This window comes from Rhipicephalus sanguineus, chromosome 1, assembly GCF_013339695.2.
Source record: "Rhipicephalus sanguineus isolate Rsan-2018 chromosome 1, BIME_Rsan_1.4, whole genome shotgun sequence".
Taxonomy (NCBI): Eukaryota; Metazoa; Arthropoda; class Arachnida; order Ixodida; family Ixodidae; genus Rhipicephalus; species Rhipicephalus sanguineus.
Genome location: NC_051176.1, coordinates 99,667,353 through 99,692,141, shown reverse-complemented (window position 1 = coordinate 99,692,141; position 24,789 = coordinate 99,667,353). Strand labels below are relative to the sequence as shown.

General features: G+C 45.3%; 1 protein-coding gene across 1 annotated transcript in view; it reads right to left on the bottom strand.

The window, feature by feature from the left end:
* Positions 1 to 18,763, bottom strand: part of LOC119394404 (cytochrome P450 4V2) — a 42,318-nt gene extending 23,555 nt beyond the window's left edge. Inside the window, exons 1-5 of the mRNA XM_037661704.2 lie at positions 18,238 to 18,763; positions 16,414 to 16,526; positions 14,591 to 14,679; positions 13,006 to 13,196; positions 5,627 to 5,702 (exon numbers count right to left, since the gene is read on the bottom strand). Of these exons, the coding sequence (XP_037517632.1) occupies positions 5,627 to 5,702; positions 13,006 to 13,196; positions 14,591 to 14,679; positions 16,414 to 16,526; positions 18,238 to 18,484 (716 nt within the window). The 5' untranslated portion in view covers positions 18,485 to 18,763. The remainder of the gene's footprint in view (positions 1 to 5,626; positions 5,703 to 13,005; positions 13,197 to 14,590; positions 14,680 to 16,413; positions 16,527 to 18,237) is intronic.
* Positions 18,764 to 24,789: the final 6,026 nt, after the last annotated feature.

Here is a 24,789-nt window from a genome sequence, read left to right as displayed (position 1 = left end):
TTAACTTGATCCTGAAAAACAGGAGGTCACTAGTAAACAGAACTAGACTTCGTTGGCGTCATGCGCTTGACGTCTTAGCGATGTTGCGAAATGTATAAGCGCGTGTCACATCGCCCCACTCTTACCGGTTGTGGAAGGTGATTTTCCAATGGTGGTGATATAAATACGTTTATTAGCGGGCACTCGGCGACGATACACGACTGCGACAGTCAAGGCGGGGCCGACTCTGAGCGCGAGGAGCGTGCTGTCCGAGAAGAGCGGAAGAGGACGACCCACTAGTAAGCGCTCGAGAGGGCGACCCATTACAGGCTTCCAACGCTTCGCTACAGTGAAATTAAAAACCTCTCGTGCGCTTAAGTTTAAGTGCACAGGAAACGATACCAGGTGGTTAAGACCATTCTCCGTCGATTATAAGGTGTACTCGCCAGTCCTGCTTTTCGAGGTAAAACGTCTATATATATATCAATCATGGTTTTGCAACTTTTCCTAACAGTAGACTTGTTGGTGCTCCTGAAAAAATTGTGGTCAAGTTTTAGACAAACTGTAAAAAAAAAAAGGTACTGCAAAAATTCTTTAATATAATTTCCGGCAGATAATTTTCTGGACTGAGCTTGTAAAAATCATGCAGTCAACATAAAAATTAAACTATCCGGTCTTTCTGTAAAGTATTGTCCTGTCAGACAGTGGTTCATGCACGGTGCTGTTCGGCCCATTATACAAAGCGGTTTATATTACTGCGCTCCCGGTAAAAAATTGCCGGTGAAAAGACGCTCCTTTTGCACCGGCAATTTCATACACGGTAACAAAGACAGATTTCACATGCACGGGAATATGTCGGCTGAAACGGGTATATGTGGTTAGAACAGCAGTGCATTGTTTACAAGATATTCCCAGACTGACAGAGCATTGTGGGGTCTTACGTTGTCGCGCAAGAAGATGCACCGCCTGAATGACAAAAAAAAAATTAGGGTTGTGTCGCTGAATCTTTTGACACTAGCGTTTCAGTACGTAAAAGTCGAATTTTCGGATTTTGTTTGTCCTACAGGCAGATATTGAGTGACCAAGAAAAAAAAGATATGGAGGGAGGGGTGAACCCGAGGAGTACAATTTCTTCTTTATCACAACAACAGGAAGCCAATACAGAAGAAAGCCACGAAAAACGTAGCAGAAATTATTTGTTGTTTTATTTGAAACTGGGAAGTCATAAATTGAAAGATAATTCAGATGAAGAATGAAAAAAAATAAACATAAATGAAAAATAAAAGAAAATTACAAAGTGGTCAAAACTAATAGGGAGCCTCCAACAACGGCGAGGCCCATAATCAGTTGGTGATGTGGGCACGCAAAATTCCAAAATTTAATTACTTATTGCATTTATTTCAAGAACTCGTGCTGCCTGTATGAAACGCAGGAAATTCAGCTTAACTGCACATTTCAGGGCTTTGTTGCTTTAAACAAACGTTACAAACGCTCATCTGAGCACAGCACAGAAGGTAGGTTACGCGCGACATCGCGACTAAAATTATTTGATAACATACGTTGCCAAGACTCACGTATACCATATTTTATTTTGTCCTCCCTACCTACGTTCGTACTACGTCTTCGACGTCGGGGCCGCTCGCGAAGAGTGTTAATACAATCGCGCGCAAGTCCCGCGATCACGAACCATAGAGTAATATAAAAAAGGTTAAGAGAGGACACTCCCGTAGGCCCCTGCGGCTGATTTGGGTTCGCAGCGCACCAAACGGATGTGGGGAATCCTAACAGCCGCCTCAGAGATCGGAAATCGCAAAAAAAAATTAAAAATGCGAATCTCAGAGGCCATTATTTAGCTATAGGTAAAATTACACGGCCCCCGAGACCACTTTTGTTCGTGTGATTGTCTCGGGGGTTATATATATATATATTTTTTTTCTTTTAACGCGTTACTTGCATGCATAAGTAGCTTCGTGTAAGCCACACCGCCAGAGCGGCGAGCACACAATGCCATTGTTTATGCAGACATGACAATCGTTGGGAGAGACGAAACATTTATTTCAAGTCACATTCTCACTAAGCACATACAAAAGATGGGTGCACTGCACAATGCAAGACAGCTGCCACATGTTGAGAAATTGCACAGTAGGAATAAATAGGCGATATTTAGAAAATTCCTACAATACAATAAATGTGCAGAAGACAGCATTAGCATCACAGAGGAAAAGGGGACTTCAGAGAGAAAAGGGGCCACTCGATTTAAGTGAATGAAGAATATGTATGACCATCCAAACACTAACTAGCTGAACGGCAAAATAGTGCGAAAGATACGGACATACTTTGATAGTTAGCTAATGACAACCACAACTTCAAAATTACGTCTTGGAAAGGTGCGAAGGGCTACCTGTCGTCTCGCGGAATCCTGAACCACTTAGTCGTTGCACCACGCAGCGCAGCAGTAGCTGCCGTAGTACTTGACTCCGGACGGCATGACCTGGAAAAAGAGAAAAAAGTTTACCGTATTTTCTCTGGCCTTCGCGCAAATTGTCTCCGACGCACTTCTCAGCGCCCTTTCGCGAAAAACAGTCTCAAGCAGTTGCCGCAGTGAACACAAAGCAACCTTCGGTGCATGAACTACTGAGGCAGTATTTAACGAGAATATTACGTCGTAGCCACGGCCAACGAACACAGTTCTCATTTCTCAAGTTCTCTCTTATTCGGCTCTTAACATAGGCGTCAAGCAAACTGTGAATACCACAAATAACGATTCTAAGCACAACTGCACTCTTTCACACGTTTGCACACCCATGCAGTGAATTAGAACTGCGTGTAACGGCATTGAATGCACAAAGAAAACCTTACGACGCAAGCGGCGACTCATTTTTGGCGCCAAGAAACGATTTCTTCGCTAACGTGCTGCACAGCATTTCAAGTTGCTATTTCTTAATGCAAAGCAGTTCACGAGCATCATACGCGAAGCGTGAAGCAGAAAGAAGCTTTCGGCGCTAAAACACAAAGTGCGTCAAATGTCAACTTAAAGCTGTAGCGACAAATACATTGCAAAGTAATGAAGGGAAAAAAGAACCTAATGAAGGCGTTCTTACCAAGCAGCCGCCAAACAGAGTGAGTTCCCGGCAGACGATCCCAGCGAATTTCACATGCGTCGCCGCTCATGCCGCGTCGTCTTGCCATGCCGGCAATCCCTGACCATATATGGTCATGACAGCTACCAATCGATGATTTCGAACTGTCCAATCGCAGATGATAAAGACGGATTTAGAGCCGCACTACGAGCCAGCGGAAGCCACTGCCGCAGCCACATAGTCTGACAAAGACAAGTAGATGTATCGTGAACCAGAAAAGGTACTGCAGTGGATAACTAGTACGCGCGTTCTCTTGGAAACAGGGAGTGACGTGCTGCCGTCTAACGGCTGGCGTGAAGCTGCGTAGCTCCGCCGCTTATAGGCTCGTGTGTCCACTCTTGTCATTTTCTGTTACTCTATGCACGAACAGCCATGACCCGTTTTTGCTTTGTTTTTGTTTTTCCTCTGTAGAGGCACGCTTCGCGCGGAACTTTCCTTGTCGCGCGGTGATTGTTTGTTGTCTTCGATGCGTTTTCTTTTATTTCCGGGGAACCTTCGAGTCGTCTCGTTCGTTGACGCGCCCTCCCTCTGTGTCTGTGCTGCCTCTAGTGACTGCAGTACCGCCCGACGGTGCAAGACGCAAACTGCTGGCATAGAGATTTCTGAGACACCCAAGATGTGGCGCTTCATACAAGAGTTGGCTAAAGGCTGGCTTCCAGTGTCTCGACCATAGATCTACAGGGATGGTTTAAGTTCGCCAGGAAACGCGACGTTGCAACGTTTTGGAAAAGAAGGGGTGGGGGGTGGGGATATTGTTCAAGGTTAAAGAACCCTAGTCTTCGTCCTAAGGGAGGTGGAACTCTTGAAAAGCGAATGGTTACCTTGAGCTTGCATGATTTGTCCGAATCGCGATTTCGATATTTCAGCGCAGGGGCGTAGCTAGGGCTGCACTGTTCCTGAAATTATTTGTTTGCTGAAAGTATTAGTAGCTCATAGAGCCCGAAATTTTTCACTTTTGCGTGTGTATATATACACGCCCACATACAAACGCACGCACGAATAATACATAAAGTATGGTTTAACCCCCCCCCCCTCCCTGAAAAATATTTCTGGCTACGCCCCTGTTTCAGCAGTCTCCGCGTGATTAGTCAGGCCATGACCAACTACCACTCTGACTCAGACTCTGATCAGTACATTTCGATCCATGACGCGAAGGAAAATGAACGTTTGTGTGTGTGTTCCTTCCTGTCCCGTCCAGGTCATATCACTTCTACGCTTAACACTGAATATGCCAGACCAACAAGGCCAGAAATATACTCTCGAAAACGAAGAAAACGAACTCTTCGGTTCCTTGAACGTTACGTGACTGCTCTCTAGTTTAGGGTAGGTAGGGCGCTCCAGTTACGAGAGTACGCTACGGTGACTGCTTGGCCCTTGAACGGTGGAAGCTTGGGCATCTTGGTAGCACATAATGAATTTAAGAACAACGCAACAGGCAAGCACTGGCGAAGAACACACACACAGCGCTATGTGCGTGTTCTTCGCCAGTGCTTGTTTCTTGAGCTGTTCTTACATTCAATATGCTTGGCCCACTCTCATGCCTCTACGCAACATGTTATTGGCGGTAACAACGCCGTTCGCGTGGGAGGCGAGTTGACGGGACATTGTATGATTGAGGGAAACTGTTTCAGGAGCAGTGCAGCTGACAGATATTCTTTACTGAACCGCAGTGCCGTCATCTGGTTGACGACTTTCCGTTCTTCTATGTCGTCGACATTGACTCAGGCAACGGCCCACTATAATCTCCGGCCGGATCGCTGAATTATTAGTGGAATGTTAAGCCAAATCTATCTTTAACAACTTACATACGGACCCAAGCTCGAGCTGTGATCGGCTGAGATCCACGAAAGCGAAAAAAAGAAACGAATAATGAAATAAGTGTGTCCGCTTCCTGCGTTTTAATATTCTTACTGGTTAATATGCAACGCTGCAGTCTAGACTTTTAATTCATTTCGCGAGTGCTTTTTACAAGCATCATATATCCCCAACTTGCTTCATTTGCGGTCACACAATAACTAGTCGTCTGCTGACGACAACTAATTAAGCCCGAAAACGCACAGAAATACGCTCTAGAACTGTGCCGGAGGCAAGAGAGATAGCAAATTAATTAAATTCCGGGATTTAACGTGCCAAGACAACATCCTGATTACGAGGTACGCCGGTGTGTTTGTGGGTATGTGAAACGGGGGGGGGGGGGGGGGAATAGGGCACCCCAATTTAATTTATGCAACATGGGTTTTATATAACATGCACCAAAATCAAAGGGTATTCGGATTTCCATCCCTTTGCATTGCGACCTCTGCGGCTATGATTGAACCAGTGATCCCACATTTGCTGCACAACACCAACACCACAATGACATACAGCGTCGTCCATCGCAAATAAGGTACACTAGGGCGTTTATTGTGTTTATGGGCTGTATTATATACGTACGGCATCACCTTGCTCACTCCAACACGCCCACCTTCGCACACCAGAGGAAAGCAATAAACTTACGTAATACTCACGTTTCTAAGTCCCGTTCGTACTCGGACACCGCGCTCGTACTTTCCTTGGAGTGGACCTTGAGGCCCATGGCTGTTTCTGTGGCAATACAGCGAAAACGTAACGACGGAAGAATTCAGGGAAGCTGGTTCTCGCCGTTAAAATTCGTGAGTCTGAAGCACTCTTGCGCAGCTAAATATAATGTGTTTCAGTTTTTTTAATGCGAAGCATTTCTTAGCGAACTTCTGCGACTTTGAGCGTATCTATCTATCTATCTATCTATCTATCTATCTATCTATCTATCTATCTATCTATCTATCTATCTATCTATCTATCTATCTATCTATCTATCTATCTATCTATCTATCTATCTATCTATCTATCTATCTATCTATCTATCTATCTATCTAGCCGCCTACGACTTTGTGCTCTCCTGGCCGTTCCGTTAATGGGATGTATACGAAAATTGGTATGGCATAACATGACTGTATGGGAACATAAATGACTGGTAATTACATGAAAATCATGACAAGTATGTCATGTACACTATGATTTACATGACGTGGTCTCGGGGAGCTCGCGGCTGTTTAATTAAATAGATGTATACCAAAACTGGTATGACATAAGATTTCTGTATGGCGAACATACAGGAGGGGTTGTAACATAAAAATCATGGCATGCATGTCATGTTCAGCATGACAAACCTGTCATGCTCATAGTGCGCTCGTGACCGTTTCGCTAGCTTAATATACACGAAAACTGCTATTGCGTGACGTGACTCTATGACGAACATAAATGACAGGTGGTAACATGAAAATCATGACATGCATATCATGTAGGCCATGATTTAAATGCCACAATCATGGTGCGCTCGTGGCCAGTTCGCTAGCTTGACATACACCATAACTGGTATTGTGTGACGTGACTGTATGACGAGCATAAATGACCGGTGGCAACATTAAAATCATAATATGCATGTCATGTTGGGCATGATTTACATGCCACTGTCTTCGTGCGCTTCTGGCTGTTTTGTTAAATGGATATATACCAACATTGGCATGGCATGACATCAATGCGTGACGAATATAAATGACAGGTTATGCATTATATGTAGCAGAATATACGTTTCATTAGCATGGTATATACGCCATTGTAAATTCCCGCATGCGTCAGAGTCACAGCGAAAGCTGGAAGAGCGGCGTTTCTAGAGCCCGTTAAGCTCTCTTGGGGCTACAATACAAGTACACTAGAAAGGTACCCACTACGCCATAAATCACAATTTTTGTGAAGTTGGGAAGCACCTACTAAGCCATTATTCATCATTCTGCGGAGAAGCGAGGCACCAGCTACACGTCTGTAAGGCATTATGTGCACTTTGTTGACGCGACGACTGATGACGATGAAGTATTATGGCTCAGCCCTTTGTAATGGGTGGGAATCTTTAAACGGCCCACCAGTTATGTAATTTGCATTGGGTGACGCCCGGTCGCTATTATCCTCTCCCGTCATGCTGTATAACATACGTTGACGTGGGAGAGAGACGGGGGAGGGGGGGAGAACTTTACTGAGACCCCGAGGAAATGGATCATGCGCTTATGGGCTTCCTTGACAACCAATACAAGTGCACTTGCGAGGAACCCACTACGCTATAAATCATTGTAATTTTTGCGAAGTAGGGCAGCAGGCACTGTGCCATTTTTCGTCATTCTACAGAGAGCGTTGGTATCTGCTAAACCCATGTAAGCATTATGCGCACTTTGTTGATGCTGTGCCTGATGACGATGAAGAATTATGGCAGAGTCCTTTGTAATGGGTTGGAAGCATTCAACAACCTACTCGTTGCGCAATTCGCATTGTGTGACGCCTGGTTACAGAATTCGCGTTGTGTGACACTTGGTGCTTATTTTACTCTTCTACCACGCTATATTGCATATGCTAATGTGGTTCCTTCCTGACATGAAGCCTGTATAGGACCTTTTTGCAAAGCAGTTTCAAGCACCGGCATGGCTCAGAGGTTGAATACTGGGCTCCCACGCAGAGGACCCAGGTTCGAACCTCGTTCCATCCTGGAATTTTTTGTTATTTCGAGCGATACTGGTTACGGACACCGGCGGCGGCGGCGGCGGACAACTACGGCACCAAAAACGGCCGGTGAAATGATCTCATAACAGCTTTCGCTGTAAAATGCGATATACAGTGGACTGATGCCATGACATTAATGCCTTAATTCGCTCAAAGACAAACAAGGCTATGTACGCAGCTCTTTGCTGGCTGCTTCGCATTACATCGGTTCCCACAGTGCGTGGGATCTTACTATTATTACTATCTACACGAAAGCGATATGCGTGTGATCGGTATTGTGTGGTGACAAGTTATCCGCTTAGTTCGACAGTACAGAATGCAGAAAAAACTGGAGGACGCTTGAGTTTCGCCTCAAGAGTAGACTGCGATAGCGCAGTCAGGCCCCGTTCGCATCGTCTCCTCAATCGGCAGCCTCTCTTCGCTTCACGGTGGGCACCTCAATCATGCCGCAAGGAAAGGAGCATCTGTGCGAATAACATTGGCCGTTTAAAACTGTCCTAGAATTCCTACGGCAAGTACAGTTGCGCAGTGCCCACTACGCCATAATTATTCTTTTTGCGAATTAGCGAAGGGCCCACTACGCGTTCGTAAGGCAACACGCGAACCTACGCAGCTGCTCACTTTGTTTATGCTTTTGTTGATGATGATGATTGAATATGTCTGAGCGCTTTCTAATGGGTTGTCCTTTCAACCCCTCACTCGCTGTGCAATTCACAAGTCTTGGCGCCTGGCGCGATTCTACGCTTCTGCCACGCAACATTACATGCGTTGAAGAGACTCCTCGCATGACATGACATTCGTATAGGGTTTTCTTTGGGGAAGCACTTCCAAGCGATGTCATGGCTCTTTGGTAGAGCAGCTGCTTTCCAGGAAGACCTACGTTCGCTTCCCACTCAAACCGACGTTTTTTATTATTTATTTATTTGAATTTACCTCGAATTTTCGCTCAAGGAAAACGCCGATTTTTCGCTGACAACCAACGACGCCGACACCGGGATTTCTGAGAAACGGGCTCTTTAACGCTATTGCGTTAAAATTGGTTGTCAGTATAATAATTTGTTCATTGAGCATTCCTTTATGACACCATGACCAGCACGACAACATACGACCACACCAGCACGACGATACACAGAATACCGGGCCTATGCAGCAAGTGTTCTACCCAGACACTTCAATACAGCCACGATTTCCAAAACGAAGCCATCGCAAGCGGATGGCATTCTTTAATGCCCCACACAGGTTTTTCTAAAAGGGCTGAAGATTCGCACGTTGGATGTTAACAATGGAAAGCAGCTCGTTATATGTGCTTCTTCATATATTTTCAAATTACACCAAAAATTTTCTGACATTCCTAAAAGTGTAAATGCGACAGCAAGCTGCAAGTAAGTGTACGAAGAGAAAAGGCGTCGTTAAAAACTTTGTTATGGTACTGACCACCTCGTGTGTATATAAATATCGAACAGAAAGATTTGACAGCGATGGCCGCGAAATTTTATTCATTGCGCTTTTCGCAATGTCTCCTGGAGATGCGGTCACCTCCACTTGCAATGAAAAGTCGAATGGTAACAAGGAATGAGACGCGCAGACGACGACGACGACGACGAAAACAACAGCAACAACAATGACAACAACCACGACTACTACTACTACTCCTACTACTTACTACTACTACTACTACTCCTACTACTTACTACTACTACTACTACTACTATACTACTACTACTATTACTACTACTACTACTACTACTACTACTACTTCTACTATTAGTACTACTACTACTACTACTACTACTACTACTACTACTACTACACTCTAAGAAAAAAGAGAGTCAAAAGAGGGTCATGGCACCGTGACTTTCTTCGGGTGTCCATCTGACCCCTTTTGGAAGGTAGAGGCAGACAAAAAGAGTTCGCATTTGGGAAGGAGTCACTGGACCCTCATGAAGCGCGTTTCGATTGGCTTCGGACGGAAGAGCCGCCGTATACGCCATACATATCGCACGCTCGCCCTTTGGCGCCGTTCTGGCGCCTTGCTCGGCGACGCAGACGGGGTTGGCGCCGGGGTGGCGCGCCGCTCTCCTCTCTCAGTCGTCTCAGTCAGTCTCAGTCTCCTGGTCTATTGGAATGCGTTGCGTGGTTGCGTCAGTTGCGTTGGTTGCGCGTCTTCGGTGGTGTTGGCAGAATATTCACGGAGCTGCGGACACCGACAACGGGCGCCCGTAAACGGTAGGTGTACTGCTTTCGTAGGTACTAATTATACAGCTTTAGCTGGGCGTCTGCAGCAGCTCTGCGGAATCTGCCAGCCATTTCCAACAGTAGTCTGTATACGCGGGGCTGTTGCGGATGCCCAACTAAAGCTGTCAGTTAAGGAGTTGCCACCGTTATGCGCGTTGCTGTACAAGCTCCCATAACGTGAGCGATGCAAACAATAATCGAGGGTCATTTCTTGCTGATCGCACGTCGTGTCTGCACTACTGAAGGTGCAAGATGTCGTTTTGAGATGCACTTTAGTCTACTTCATAATAACATTTCCATCGACCTTGAGTGTGCAGCGTGCTTCCACGCCTGGGAACGTGAAAAAAAAGAAGGTGTACAGAGCGCTCAGACGCACTATATGTAATGGGTTTTGTTGGCTTAAAGACGGTAGTTTGAGGTGCAGATATAGTACGGTGGCTTCCAGAATGTACGCGGTAGTCATTCAAGTTGGACACACCTCGCCGGTAAAGTGAAAAAGCTCTAGACTTTCGACGGCGCGCGTTGTTGCGGCCGCCGGCGTGCACTCTTTTCCCTTGTTTCTGTTCGCTGTTTTCGTGGTTCGCATACACTGCGATGACGTTGGGCGCTATAACAGAATCGAGTGAGTGTACGTGATTGTGGGAGTTATGTGCGCTAATTCTAGCATATGACATGTCTGATCTCGACGTAGACGGCGTACGCACGCGCTGGTGTCGTTCGGGCCCTAGTACTCGCATCTGTTTATCTGAGTATTTAAGGATGGGTCACGTTTGTAAAACATGCGGTCAATAACCGCTCACGGCATGCCCCTGGCTGCCGGAGGATGTGCTTTGTTGTTTTGCTGTTAGCCTTTATTATGTCTGTGTGAACCACTTATTGTGTAGGTTTTGCAAACCTTTACTGCAGTTTCATTTTCTCATCATAATATCACGTCCTGCTTTTCAGATACCGTTTTTCATGGTGCTCACGCTGGACAGGAGCGACAACCTAGCAAGCCACAAGTCTGATGCCTCACGCCGTCACCATTTTTTTATTTATTCTTAATCACAAGGAATAAATATGGAAACGTGATGGCGATTTCTGCTGTTCATTTAGCACCATATGACACTGTGCACATCACAGTCACACATTTTAGTTGGCTATACTCATAGAAGCATGTAAATGAGGAATACCCAAACTTCTTAATTGGAAATCACAGACCATCTTTTCGCGCTTTCTATATATATTTGCTGGAAAATATGTGTTGTTTTGACGAGTTTTATTAAAATAATGCTAAAACTGAACTAATCTTTTTTCACAGTCGCTGCGCAGAACGGCAAGTATTATTGGACTTGCTTAAAATGAATACTCCACTATTTTCAACAGTAGTCGCGCAAAAGTAGAGCAAGGGTCAAATGAGTAGCTTAAAATACTTGTGGAGTCGCTTGACGCTTCGGTGTGGGTCCCTTGACCCCCCTAGGAGCGTTACCGGCAAAAGTCGTCTGACTCCTTATAAGAGGTAACGTGATCCTCCAGATGAGAGTCTTTCCACTCTTCCTTGAGGGTCAGGGGACTCTCCTAGAGCGAGCCGACCCTGACCCACCAAGAGAGTCACCGTGACTATTTAAAGAGAATCGTATACGTGGCAAGTCAGAACTCTCCGAAAAGAGTCACGCATACTCTTTTCTTTTTCTTAGAGTGTAGTACTGCTATACTACTGCTGCTGCAACGAGAACAACGGGCTGCATTGTGTCACTTGCGGCAAAACAGATGTGCAAAGTTCGAAAAACTAACACGTTCATGAAGGCATGATGAGGTGCGGCGCCCCTGCTCCCGTTGCTAGCAGACTATACATTTATATGGATAATATATGAATACAAGCTTTTTACAAATACGAATGAAAGATATATGAATATGTTAGACACCGTTTTTTTCTTTTTGTTTTGTTTTTAAGGGAGAATGCAATAATTAATAATAACTGTTGGAGTTTAACGTCCCGTAACCACAATATGATAATAGGGGACGCCGTAGTGGAGGGCTCGGGAAATTCCTATCACCTGGGGCACGGAGAAAGAACCTGGGGTTCTTTAGCGTGCGCCTAAATCTATGTACACGGGCCTCAATCATTTTCGCCTCCATCGAAAATGCGGCGGCCGCGGCCGGGATTCAATACGGCTACCTTCGGGTCAGCAGTCGAGCACCATAACAACTAGACCACCGCAGAGGGTCGAATGCAATAACTGAACGCATCAAGTATAATAATTTAGTGCATATAAGTTTCATACAATACTTACTAGAGGGAACTCTGGCGCTAGCGTCTATGGGAGCTGCAACGCATGGCGCTTCAGCCAGCATGGGAATTATGGGGTGGTACACGGATTTGCCTAGTCTTCGTTCTTTCGGCTCCGTTTGGCTCCGCGTCGCCTACACCCGCTTTGTCGCAAAACGAAGTTCAGCAAAAGTCAGCAGTTTCACTTCGCCACTTTAACTTCTTTAGGCTCACCAATTCAAATGTGGTCATGAAGTTCACAACGATCCATCCTTTTATCCTAAAGAAAACCAAAACGTAGCAATAAACAAAGCCACAAGTGCGTTCGAAGCCCACAAGTACAAAGACTAGGCAAATCCGTGTACTACCCATCATTCCCATGGTGGTTGAACGATCGCAGCGCCAGAGTCCCCTCTAGTTAATTTTAGGAAACAATATGATTTAGTGTGCACGAGCACATCAATGTACGCGCTATACCTTACGAAAGGAACTGCGGTTAGTCAATGCGAGCCGCACCCTCTTTCATTTTATACCCAAAACTAATGCTTGTAAAGTAATTAAACTCCACAGCTATACATGCGAGACTCTTGCCTAACCTGGTGGACGTGATGCCTATCGTCTGGTGGACGTGATGATAAAGCTTACATTGATGTATTCGTGCATAGGCCATCGTGCAGAGATTTCCATCGTTTAGTGTAATTTTGGCTACTTTCCTTGAAACAAGAGTGCGGTGGTTAAGTTAGCCGTCTGAGTGGATGTGATTCCGTCAGGGGAGCAATATTTTTGCCACGGTGCGCATTGTTTGCGTACTAAGTCTACCCACTTAAGAGGCCTCACCGCAGATCGTTGCCAGGGCGCACTTTGAGAGCGTGGGGAACAGGTTGACGTACGTCTCGTTCGCCAGTTGGCTCAGTTCCTGCACAAGCCGGTCACCCTGCTCGTTAATGATGGGCAGGAAATTGTCCAGCACCCGAAAATGAAACGCCGGCGTGAGGAGCTTCCGGTGTTGCCGCCAGCGTTCTCCATAACTGCGTGGAGACGTGGCACGGCGCAATTACTTTCACATACAATGGACAGATTAGGAGACGCAAGATTCATTGCGCCTGCGCTTGCGTACGCAAAACGCTTGAGTCTCTATAAAACACAAAGAGGATTTGGGTAGGTGCTTGCGTACCTTTAGGCTGATGGGTTAGGAAGCCACTTGAGTCCCCCACCCCTATATGAAGCACTAAACACGCAACACGTTGCTTCCTACCACCGCATATTTTTCATCTGCAACTATCAGTATATTATACAGTCTGCAGTTCTAAGATAGATTTTTGACTGCAGCACCCCGTCCAATTTTCTGCGAGCACAAAGAAGAACCTACTAATTCTATTGATACACATGCCATGTGCAAGTTCACCGAAAAAAAAAGGGGGGGGGGAGGGTAGGGGTCTATCTCCGTGCAAACCTATATGAAAAAAAAAAAGAGTATTTTAACGAGGTCAGGGTACAATAATAAGAACTTGTTGTTGGGCGAGTTGGTGAGTACTTAACATATTGAATGCGCCTGTCTTGTCTCTTCTCTCATGTGTTCGTCTTTCATAGAGCAAAAATCAAGGTGAAAGGCTACAATATTTGCGAAGGTTGGCTTCAACGAACGGAGCATCGTTTGCTACCAAGTTACTGCAGCATCCTATAAGATCATTCCTTATTAATACTCCGGTTGCAATGTTTTTTTTTCACTAAATAGAAAGCTTTCTCTTGGCACCAAAAACACCTTCGTACACCCGAGAACTCTCGCCAGGCAACCAAGAAAATAAATCAGAAGCAACTACGATAGATATTGTTATCTTAATGTAGCCAATAGCAATTTGATGCAGCTTCATCAAATTGCTATTGGTGCATGCGCAATAACCTCAGTGTATGATTATGCGCGTGTCTCGTATGGGGCTTCGCATTGTAACTGTACCGCATCGCGGCTATATGCGGTCACCGCAGAAAAAGATTAGCACAACCGGCCGTGGGCCGGAACGGTCGCCTGTACTAATCTTCGTCTGCGTTCACTCTACCAGTTGGTCGAATGTATGTTTTAGTTAGAGCTGTGCTGTTTAAAAGGTTAACGGTGCACGTCGAGCACGTGTTTAAATATGCGTGACATGTAAAGTGCCGCCTTCAGTACTTTGCCGGAGGCCTCGGTGGTCCATTTCCATTCCAATATACCTAATCCTGTAAACAACCAGTTCAGTTATTGGAATGCTGTTTGCTAGAACGCTTAAGTGCAAAGGTCAACGACTATTCTCGAGAGGAAGCGGTAATATTGCAAGTTGGGGTGGATATTGAGCGCAAGACGCTACTGGGCGAACAGCAACATTACACTGAACGAATTGCTTTGCAGTAAAATTAATTACGTCTTTCACTCTTCGACTTGGTCACTTACCTGGTGAGCAGGCCTCCTGACCCTAGCCACGGGTGCATGTTGTCGTAGATAACAGACTTCTTCAGGTTCGACGCACTTGAAAGCAGGGGCTGCAGTCACATTTGCATACGCACAGCATTTCGAAAAATGAAGATTGTAGGGCAACGCGTGCGGCAAAAATTTCAAAATTATGGGGACCCCTATAATTCCAATTATAACGCGTACCTCATTGTTTATTTCGTTGACCAGTTATCTCATCAAACGAAGTATCACTTTTATTGATTTGTCGCGGGGCACAGTACGCGCCCTATATGTGTCCGATTTCTTTTTTTTTATACTTGTCGCGTATTCCATTTAGCACGAAAGTTCTTGTGTATTATTACAGTGCGCGCGCGACTCGAATTCTGGCTTGCGTTCTCGAATATAAGCTAGAACGAGTGACTAATGTATGGATAATATTAATAATAATATCTGGGGTTTAACGTCCCAAAACCCCGATATGATTATGAGAGACGCCGTAGCGGAGGGCTCCGGAAATTTAGACCACCTGGTGTTCTTTAACGTGCACCTAAATCTAAGTACACGGGCCTCAAACATTTTCGCCTTCATCGATAATGCAGCCGCGTCGGCCGGGATTCGATCCACCTTTGACTAATGTATAGAGTATTGGAATACATGCGTATACTATGGCGCACTACTATGACCTGGAAGTTCAGATTTTGACGATTGACTGTGCCTGCCGCTATTGTCGTACTTTCAGCGTTGCTTGCTTTTAGGGGTACTTATATACAGAGGCGCTATAAACAGTTAAATAGTTGACAGGCGCTGCTAGCAGTGCGTGAACGTTCCAGTTGACTGCGAGAACACTAATTACACACGATTGTTTACTAATCACAACGCAGCATTCGCACATAACTGGTATTTTGATAATATTTGCGAAGCGAGTAAAGGTGGGAAAAACCACTCTTAGTGATTACGCGCTAATCTCGTGCAATATCCTTGGTTTTTACAATCAACGTCTCCTTTGTTGTTTTCACAGCTCTGCTGTAGAAGCGAAATGAAATCTTAGCTTAAAAACTCGATTGAACAAGCTGAATAACTCCAATTGATTCTAATGCAGTTGCGCTGAGCAAAATGCACGAAGGACCAACGAAAAAGGAGGACAGGACTAGTGGCGAGTATTGCAATTGATATCGACTTCCTTTTTTAACTCAATATACGCCATAAACTTACTTCAAATTTGGGCGATCTCAGTAGACTTGTGCATTGTTACGTCTCACAATCAAGTAACATTCCTTAGGACGCAAGAAACAGTACAACTCCGACGTGTTCCAGGGCTTGCCTAGACATTTTAAGTATATTCCCTCAAAAGATTTGTGGTTCAATACCAATCAGACAATTTGGGAAACGAAAGCGATGCTTCCCCACAGAAGCAGTCGTCGTCTTCAGTTGGCGGCTCCTAAGGGTGCTGGATGTTGCACCGAATTCAAGGATGTTGGTCAAGTTGCTTCAGTATTACTTCGCGAAGTTTTTCGTGTATATAATAATGCTTATGATCGATGGTACTAAAGAGCTAAGCACGCTAAGAATCAGTACTTATTCGCTGTCACTATATCTCAGATGTGACATATCTGCCGTTTATTAGAAGGAAATGTATCTCCGTCCAATAAACTCGGCTTATCTATAGTAGATAATTGATATTACGCGAAAAAAGGCTCTAGCTCTGCATTATTCTTAATAGCAGAACCCGAAATTGTACGAGTTTTTACACAAACGTGCCCTTCCTTAGTGTATTTAGCGTTTATTGCTATTTATTTTATTTGTAACAACGTCCAACGACTTACCTCTGCTGTCTCCGCCGTGCAAAGGAACACTATTGGATTCAGCCCAGCGTAGATCTTAAAAACACCCTCTGGCCGGTGGATTTCACTCAAACCCCGAATCCATTGGAAAAACTCTGCGAAAATATGCACAAACTCCTACCTGAGTCCTAGGATCACTAGCGATCAACGCCTGTATAAAAGTCCGAACTCTGGCTACGGGGCCTCCACATTGGGTGTTTTGATGTGCGTGTGTCATTTCACTGATTTTGCCCTCTAAGCAAGCACATACTGATTACAGGATCATTGGTATTTCTCGCTCTTGATCTTCTTCCTGATTTTCTTTTCTTTTAAATATATTCCACAACTCTTTACTCTATTAATTCAATCTTTGCACATTTAACGAATTGAATCATATCAAATATGGCTAAATCCGTTCTATGAGTGGACCAATACAAGTGAGAGCCCTCCTTACTTAATAAACTCTCGAAGGTAGACTTTAATCCTTTGTGCAATTCATACTCGGAAACCCTGTTGAGTAGCCAGGCTAACGGTATGGGATTTAACCTCCCCCCTCCCCCCCGCCCCGAATTTTTAGTGTATATATATATATATATATATATATCTTGGAAGTTCATTTTCTTTGCTGTCAGTTGTCAAAGTTGGTATGATTCTAGTGAAGCTGTGCGTCAGCTTTTAGTCCTGTCTCCTATTTTAATTGTGAAGATAAAACCAAAGCCATCCATTGAGTTAATAATTGATTGATTGATTGATTGCCCTCATTTACTTTTTCTTGTTACACATCTGTACTGCGAATCCTGGCGTAGCGTTTTTAGCAACCATACGCCAAACATCGCTGCAGTGCTAAATGGGCTATTAGGCCAGAGAAAATATGGAACAGCATAGGCCTTACAGCACAGACATAGTTTTACACTACCGCTGCTACGACTACTACTATTAGAAGAAATACATAAGTTCATAAAATTAAGAAATAAGGCACTCACCCACATAGTTTTACACTACCGCTGCTACGACTACTACTATTAGACGAAATACATAAGTTCATAAAATTAAGAAATAAGGCACTCACCCACATAGTTTTACACTCCAGAAGCACACGCTGTTGGGCTAGTCGGTTCATGTTCTTTCAGAAGCCACGGAAGTGGCTATTTCGCGCAAAGAAAACACAAGGGGAGGGATAAGGGGAGCGCAAACTTTCGACTGTTTATTCCAAATTTACTGCAGTAGTATATATATACGCAAACACATGCGCAGAAAGCGAGGCAAACAACGAACAGATAACGTTTTGTGCAATGCAATACAGAGGTATAGACATGCGCAAAAGGGCAGGCTCACAACAATCGGATACCATCTTAATCACAACCTGCGATGCAAGAACGTGCTCTCTGCCTGCGAAAGGAACAATGAAGTGTCACTAATGCATAATAAACCTCGTGCTTTTATGTGAAAAGCTTCCAACAGCTCCCGAGCAGTGGTGTCCCTGCTTCTCCCAAGAATCTGAATCTTGTGCAGATACGGCTCACACTTGTGGGAACTGCAGTGGGCCGGCAAATGTGCCCCATCTTTACCTTTTAGTGACAGCTCGTGTTTTGCGCTCCCCTTATCCCTCCCCTTGTGTTTTCTTTGCGCGAAATAGCCACTTCCGTGGCTTCTGAAAGAATAGTTTTACACTACCGCTGCTACGACTACTACTATTACACGAAATACATAAGTTCATAAAATTAAGAAATAAGGCACTCACCCACATAGTTTTACACTACCGCTGCTACGACTACTACTATTACACGAAATACATAAGTTCATAAAATTAAGAAATAAGGCACTCACCCACTGTGCTTCCGGCTCGCTTCGGATTTGTGGACAGGGAATGCAAGAAATATCGCGGTGTGAAGAGCAGAGACCAACGGCCTCCTGGTCCAGGAATGTCTTTGAGGGCCCTGAATAGTTCATACTGGTACCAGCACCACATAATTAACTTTACGGCACCGTAAGCAACGAACAGGGCTGCGAGGGCCCTACAGGACATCCAGAGCCACAGCGAATAGGTTCTAATCGACGCCGCCGCATTCAACATGGCTCCGAAAGTACAGTTGCCCAGACTCTTTCCAAGGCTCGCAGGTCAGATGCGGCGCAGCGGGGCCGGACTACCTTCATTGCCACCACAGCGCCATGCCAAGAAGTCGAATAGGAAAATGAGCATGTGACTAGAATGGAAACCTGTAGACGGCCTGTCGGCTCGCTCATACCAGGACGATGCAGGGCAGAGCGGTGACGAATAGTTCTTGCTTTATGTCTCGCTTCGTTTGTCTTTCGCGGCACACAGTTTTCAGCAGCTATAAATCCCTCAGCAGCCTACGAGAAAATCGGATAATGGAGCAAGACGGCGTGACGGTCAACACGCGTGCACAGCTGCTCCTCCAAGGCGTCGATACGCGTTGACGGCACGCCGGCCGAGCGCACACCTTCTCCGAGCTCGCGCTGTTTACTTTTCTTCGAGTCATCTACCGAGCTTTAACTCTTTCAGAGCGAAATCCTCGCCTATGTTAGACTGTCCTTTAGGTGTCAGGAACTCTTTGAAGCAAACAAGAAAAAAAGACAGTATATAACTTAAAAATCCCATTGCACATTGCCGGCAATGGTGTCTGCGAAACGATTCATTCTTTCTTATTTTGCGCTTCGCAAGAAGATGAAGGTACGTGAGCGGCCATATCCACGTCGAAAGAACCGAGTCGAGTCTCTCTCTCGCCCTATGTGTACCGAACCTCCCTAGGCGCGCAGACTGCAAACACGGCTGGCTGGCGGTGTTTGTTCTTTCAGGAGACAGAGGAATGTTTGCTTGCTGCCGGAGGATATTTTCCGTCGACCAGGCTGTTTCCGTACCACGAAATCTTCCGCTCCTGCACACAATGCTATGGGTAACGTACAGGCAATCATACTCTTTTTTTCTTGATCACTCACCGTGGGCTGCGCCTCATTTTTCCTGTGCTTTCAAGAACTTACGAGCCATTCGTGCCCATTAGAAAAACAGAATCGGTGTGCTGCCAGAAGAGTCAGTTGAATGCTATTTTTTTAAGGCTTACCCGTAGTGTTCCATCGTAATTGCCTAACTTGGCAATATAAAAGGGTGTTTTTGCGTTTTCATCGATATATGCATGGTCACTATAAAAACTAAATGAAAACAAAGTAATAAAATGTGCTCACAAGTTGAGAGAGAGAGATAATAAAATGAGAGAAAGGCAGGGAGATCAACCAGAATTGTAGCATCCGGTTTGTTACCCTACACTAAGGGGAGGGGAAAGAGAAATAAATATGGAAAGGAAAGCAGAGAGAAGAGCAGGCGCGTGAACAAAAAAGAAACAAATAAACAAAACTAAGGCACAGAGCCGGAGGACAATATCCTATTCAATAGGCCACTACCACGTAAAAAGTTCAGTAAGGCTTGAATTGATTTTCGGTGTGAAGAAAGTTCGGGCCGACATTCTAGCATTGACTGTCCCGACAAGGGCCTGTCGTCATGGCGGGCCAACACAGCAGCTAGCGGCAGTCTGTGCCAGTTGTAGCGGGGGCAGCGACAAAGAACGTGGTCTATCGTTTCTTCGCTGCCGCACTGGCTGCAAGCAGCACTATCTTCCATGCCGATTCGGAATGTGAAAGATTTGGTGAAAGCAACACCAAGCCGCAGTCGGCAAAGTACCGTTGTCTCGAGCCGAGAGAGTCCGGACGGAGGCCGAAGTCGACGACACGGGTCCAGTCTATGCAGTCGTGTGCGCTGTAAACTTGGTGTGTTCCACAAGGATTTTATGTCTTCACTGGCAATCTCTCGAATTTTCATTGCAGCATCCGTTCTTGATAACGGGGTGGATTCCTCTACACCATCTTCGTGTGCAGTTAGAGCAGCTGCATCGGCATGTTCGTTGCCCAATATGCCGCAGTGACTTGGCAGCCACTGATACTTGATGTCATGTCCTTGCACGAAGAGGTGATGGAACGTCTGTCTAATTTCCAACACTAGTTGTTCGTGAGGAGCCCGGAGTAAGGCGATTATCTAGCACTGTAAAGCTGCCTTGGAGTCCATGAACACGCTCCGTTTCTTGGGTGATTCATTGCGAATTACTCGAAGTGCGCTACGCAGAGCAGCAATATCCGCAGCTGTCGATGTCGTCTCGTGGGATAGCCTAATCTTCACGGTGGTTGTTCTTGCAGGAAAGGTCACCGACCCTGCAGACTCATCCACAGTGGTTGAGGCGTCGGTTATAGATGGCTATGCTCGCTGTACGTCTCGTACAACGAAAGAAGAGAAAGCTGCTTGAGCGCTGGAGACGAGAACTGTGCTCTTGACCGTATACCTGTAACCTTGAGTCGAACCTTAGGATGAGTCATACACCATGGGGGAGTTGGAACTTTTGCCGGAGCTGTATATCCTGTTGGTAGGTGTGCATGGTACGACAGGACTGTCTGACAAAATGAGGCACGAGGTCGCTGTTCTGGCAGTGAGGCTAAATGATGGGCAGGGGTACGAGCAAGATGCCTCACGTGTGCTCTGAGGGCTTCCATTACAATATGCGTCTTGGCCGGGTAGTCGTCTGCAATCGTAATAGTCTGTTGATGAACATCGCGGTAGCCCCAGACAATCTCTAAGAGCCATAGCCAGAATGCTTTCGAGTGTGCGAATATTGCTTCTACAGGCATTGGTCAGCACAGGCAAGCTGTATCACAAATAGCCGAGAAAAAGAGTTTTGTACAGTTGCATCTTTGCATGTACTGAGGTCCCCCAGGTTTTTCCTCCAAGATACTAGAATAGAATGGTAATGTCCGTCAGGCGCCTGTTTAGGTAAGCCACATGAAGACCCCAGCAGAAGTCCCTTTCGATCATCACGCCTAGAAATCTGTGCGTCCTGACATAAGGTATGACTTGGCCGTCGATTGATATAGCGTATGGTCGCATTGGCTTTCGGCTAAAAGCAATCAATGCACATTTCGCTGGTGAGATCTTGAGACCTTGTTCATTGAGGTACACCGATACCAACGTCGCAGCTTTCTGAAGCCTTGCGCGTACCTCAGGCCTGGTCCCGCGAGATGCCCAGACGCAGATGTTGTCATCATAAATTGATACCTTTACCACACTTGGTAGTCGTTCTACAAGACCAATGAGTACGAGGTTGAAGAGAGCTGGACCAAGACGCCACCTTGCGGAACTCCACGGTACGTGTGATGTTGGGAGTTTGGACCATCTTCAATGTTCACAAATAAAATCCTTCCTTGTAAGTAACTGCGTGTCCGACGATATAGTCGACCACCTAGGCCCACTGACCCATGGCTTCTAGGATGACGTCATGAAGAACTTTGTCGTACGCTCCTTTTACATCAAGGAACATGGCAACAGATAGTAGTTTACATGTCTTTTGATGTTGGACATACGTGACAAGATCGATAACATTGTCGATGGAACATCGGTGACGTCGAAAACCAGCCATGGCGTTCGGATATATCTCGTAGTATTAAGGTACCTTGCAAGTCTGGCGAGGATCATTCAGCGCGAGTAAACAACGGGGACACAGGAAGGGAACACACACAGCGCTGACGTACAACAAAATTTATTGAAGCAACATTTCACATATATACAGGGAATTAGCCAACCACTGCGCATGTCATAGCTGATAACTTTCTGATCAACTTGGAAAACAGAACGAAGAAATTGCAATTCTTTATCTGATAAAAATATCGACGCCGAACTAACACATTTGTCACCCAACCTTTGAATCATCTCTGCTTCAATTATTTCTCGGACATAATTATTTCTATGTGTACAAACCACGTCATCTTTCTGAAAGACTGGTTTGTACGTACAGTCATTACAGTGCAGAGCGAGAAGGCCTCCCTGTCCTTTCGTGACATTGCTGGCATGCTCACGGAACCTTTCATTGATACATCGGCCCGTTTGGCCGATGTAATGTTTACCACAACTTAGCGGTATAGAATAAACTACGCCTACTGCGCAGTCTTGAAAAGGGGCTCGGTGTTTCTTTGCGCAAGAAACTTCTTCGTCGATAACTCTGTATGGTTGAGTTAACCTACACAAAGAGGCCAACTTAAGCGGGGCCGAGAATGCAGTTGCAACATGTGACTTCTGAGCGATTCGTTTGAGGTTGTGTGCCACGTTATGTATGTAAGGGATGACCACTTCCTTCTTCGTGTTACTTGTTCGCGCCTGAGGAGGTCGCACCAGTTTTTTTAGTAGTCCTTCAGCTACTGAAACTTGCAGATGCATCGGATAGCCCGCTAGAGATAAGCGCTCAGATTGGAGCTGCACTGCTTTTATCATTAGATGGGCACATGACTTTGACACAGCATTTCCGAAACAAAAACAAGCCACACTTCTTTTCACCAATTTGGAGTAAGCTGTCTGAAAAGGTAGTAGCGGTTTACCGACCCTAGGATCGTACCGCCAACATACGTGCTCAGCACCAAAATTCAGCAACAAATCAAGAAAGCGCATTTTTCCATCAACCGTAAGTTCATGGGTAATGTTTAAAGGATTGAAGCAATCCCTAGTCATATGAAGAATGTCAGCAACATCTGATTCAAGTGAAGCGCAGTTAGACTGAAATAAAATCAAGTAGTCGTCTACAAACCTAAAAACCTTTTTAACAGAACTCTGTTCAATCCTTCTGCACAGGTCGTTGTCAACATTTGCTAAAAATAAATCTCTTAGCACTGGTGCTATGGCCGACCCAATACACACGCCTTGCTTTTGCAAGTACGCTTGTCCATCCCAAATTACATAAGTAGACTTTAAATACAAAGATAAAAGCTATAAAAATCCGCTAACATGGATGCCAGTGTCATTTTGGAAAGGAATGCTTCCATATTTGTCAAAAGCTGCCTCAACGCTACACATTAAACCGGCCTGTGGAAGTGAATAGTATAAGTCTTTCACGTCAATTGAAAAAGTACTGATGTTTCCTAAAGCCTGGTCTTCAAACAACCCAACAACCTCAACAGAGTTCTTGAGGGCAAAAGGGTCATTACAAGGCAGCTTATGTAAGCTTTCTTTTAAGAACAATGAGACTGCCTTTTGCCAAGACTCACCTTCCGAAATGATGACCCTCAATGGCCAGTTAATTTTGTGCATTTTAGCACTGAAGAACACACTCAGGTGGTCCCTTTTGCTACTACTGATAGCTTTTGCCAAACTAGTAAGGTTCATAGAATTGCACAACTTTTTCGCTTGCATTCGCAACTTTTTCAGTGACACATCATCATGGCCATCAAAAACAGCCAAAAGGGCCTTATTGGCCTTTTCTTTGAAGGACCTATGCGTTAGCACACAAAAACCTACTCTTTTGTCTGCGGCGAGTACGCACAGGGGTTTATCGACCAATAATGAGGCAACATTTCTTACATTTAGAACTGATTTCATGCCGCTACAATGATTCAGGACAGCCACGCCTTCGGCAATACAACGTTCTTTTTCACTATCGGGAGCCTGCTGAGCAATGTCACGTACCATAGCAAGAAGTTCCGGCGGGAATTTCTTTGGTTGCACCGCAAGCTTGGGTCCCAGCGAGAGAGCTTGCTCTACTTTGGACGGTAATTCCACGTCAGGCATTGTGTGCACTTTGTCAGGAATTGCTCCCTGGTGCTGCTTGCCTTCCTGCAAATTCCTTAGCTGAATGAGCTGGTGCACCCAGATGAATTCACCAGTCAACGAGTCCGTCAACCGCCATGAGACAGCTCGCAGATTACCTTCGTCTTGCCGACCAGACGACTGAATTCATCTTCCAGCCCAGCCACGAGTACCCAGCCGCGAAGAGTACTCGAACCGCAGCTACGAAGAAGCACCCCTCCCCCTCTCTCTCTTGCTAATTGACTTATTAAATGAGCTGTAGAGAAATTATTAAAAGCCACAATGAACCTCGTAGGTAAATCGATGCGCAGTGCGAAGAACTTGCTATCGCGGCGCTCTTCAAATGTTTTCACGGGATATTTGGGTCAAGCAGAAGGAAAACTGTCTCGGAAAGGAGCGCCGAAGCAAAAAAATTCAAGAACGGTGTGAGGTCGTGAAGAGGAAGACAGGGCTGTGAGTCCATCGTTCATTTGTTTCATACATTATCTTGTCCCAGGATGCTGGTATGAAAAATTGCACACTCGAATTTTTGTGTTTGTGTGTTGAATACGTAACATCTGTTATCTTTAGTGCCACATTTATTCTAATAAATGCAAACGAAATTCGACTGGACATTGCTTTGAGGTTATCGCCTCCTTATACCCTCACCCCCATAGTTACCCAGAAAGTTGTGCTAAGACATTGTTAAAAAAAATAACAGACGCACCTATCAAAACGTGAATTGTCGGAGTTGTAGGTAGACAAGACTAAAC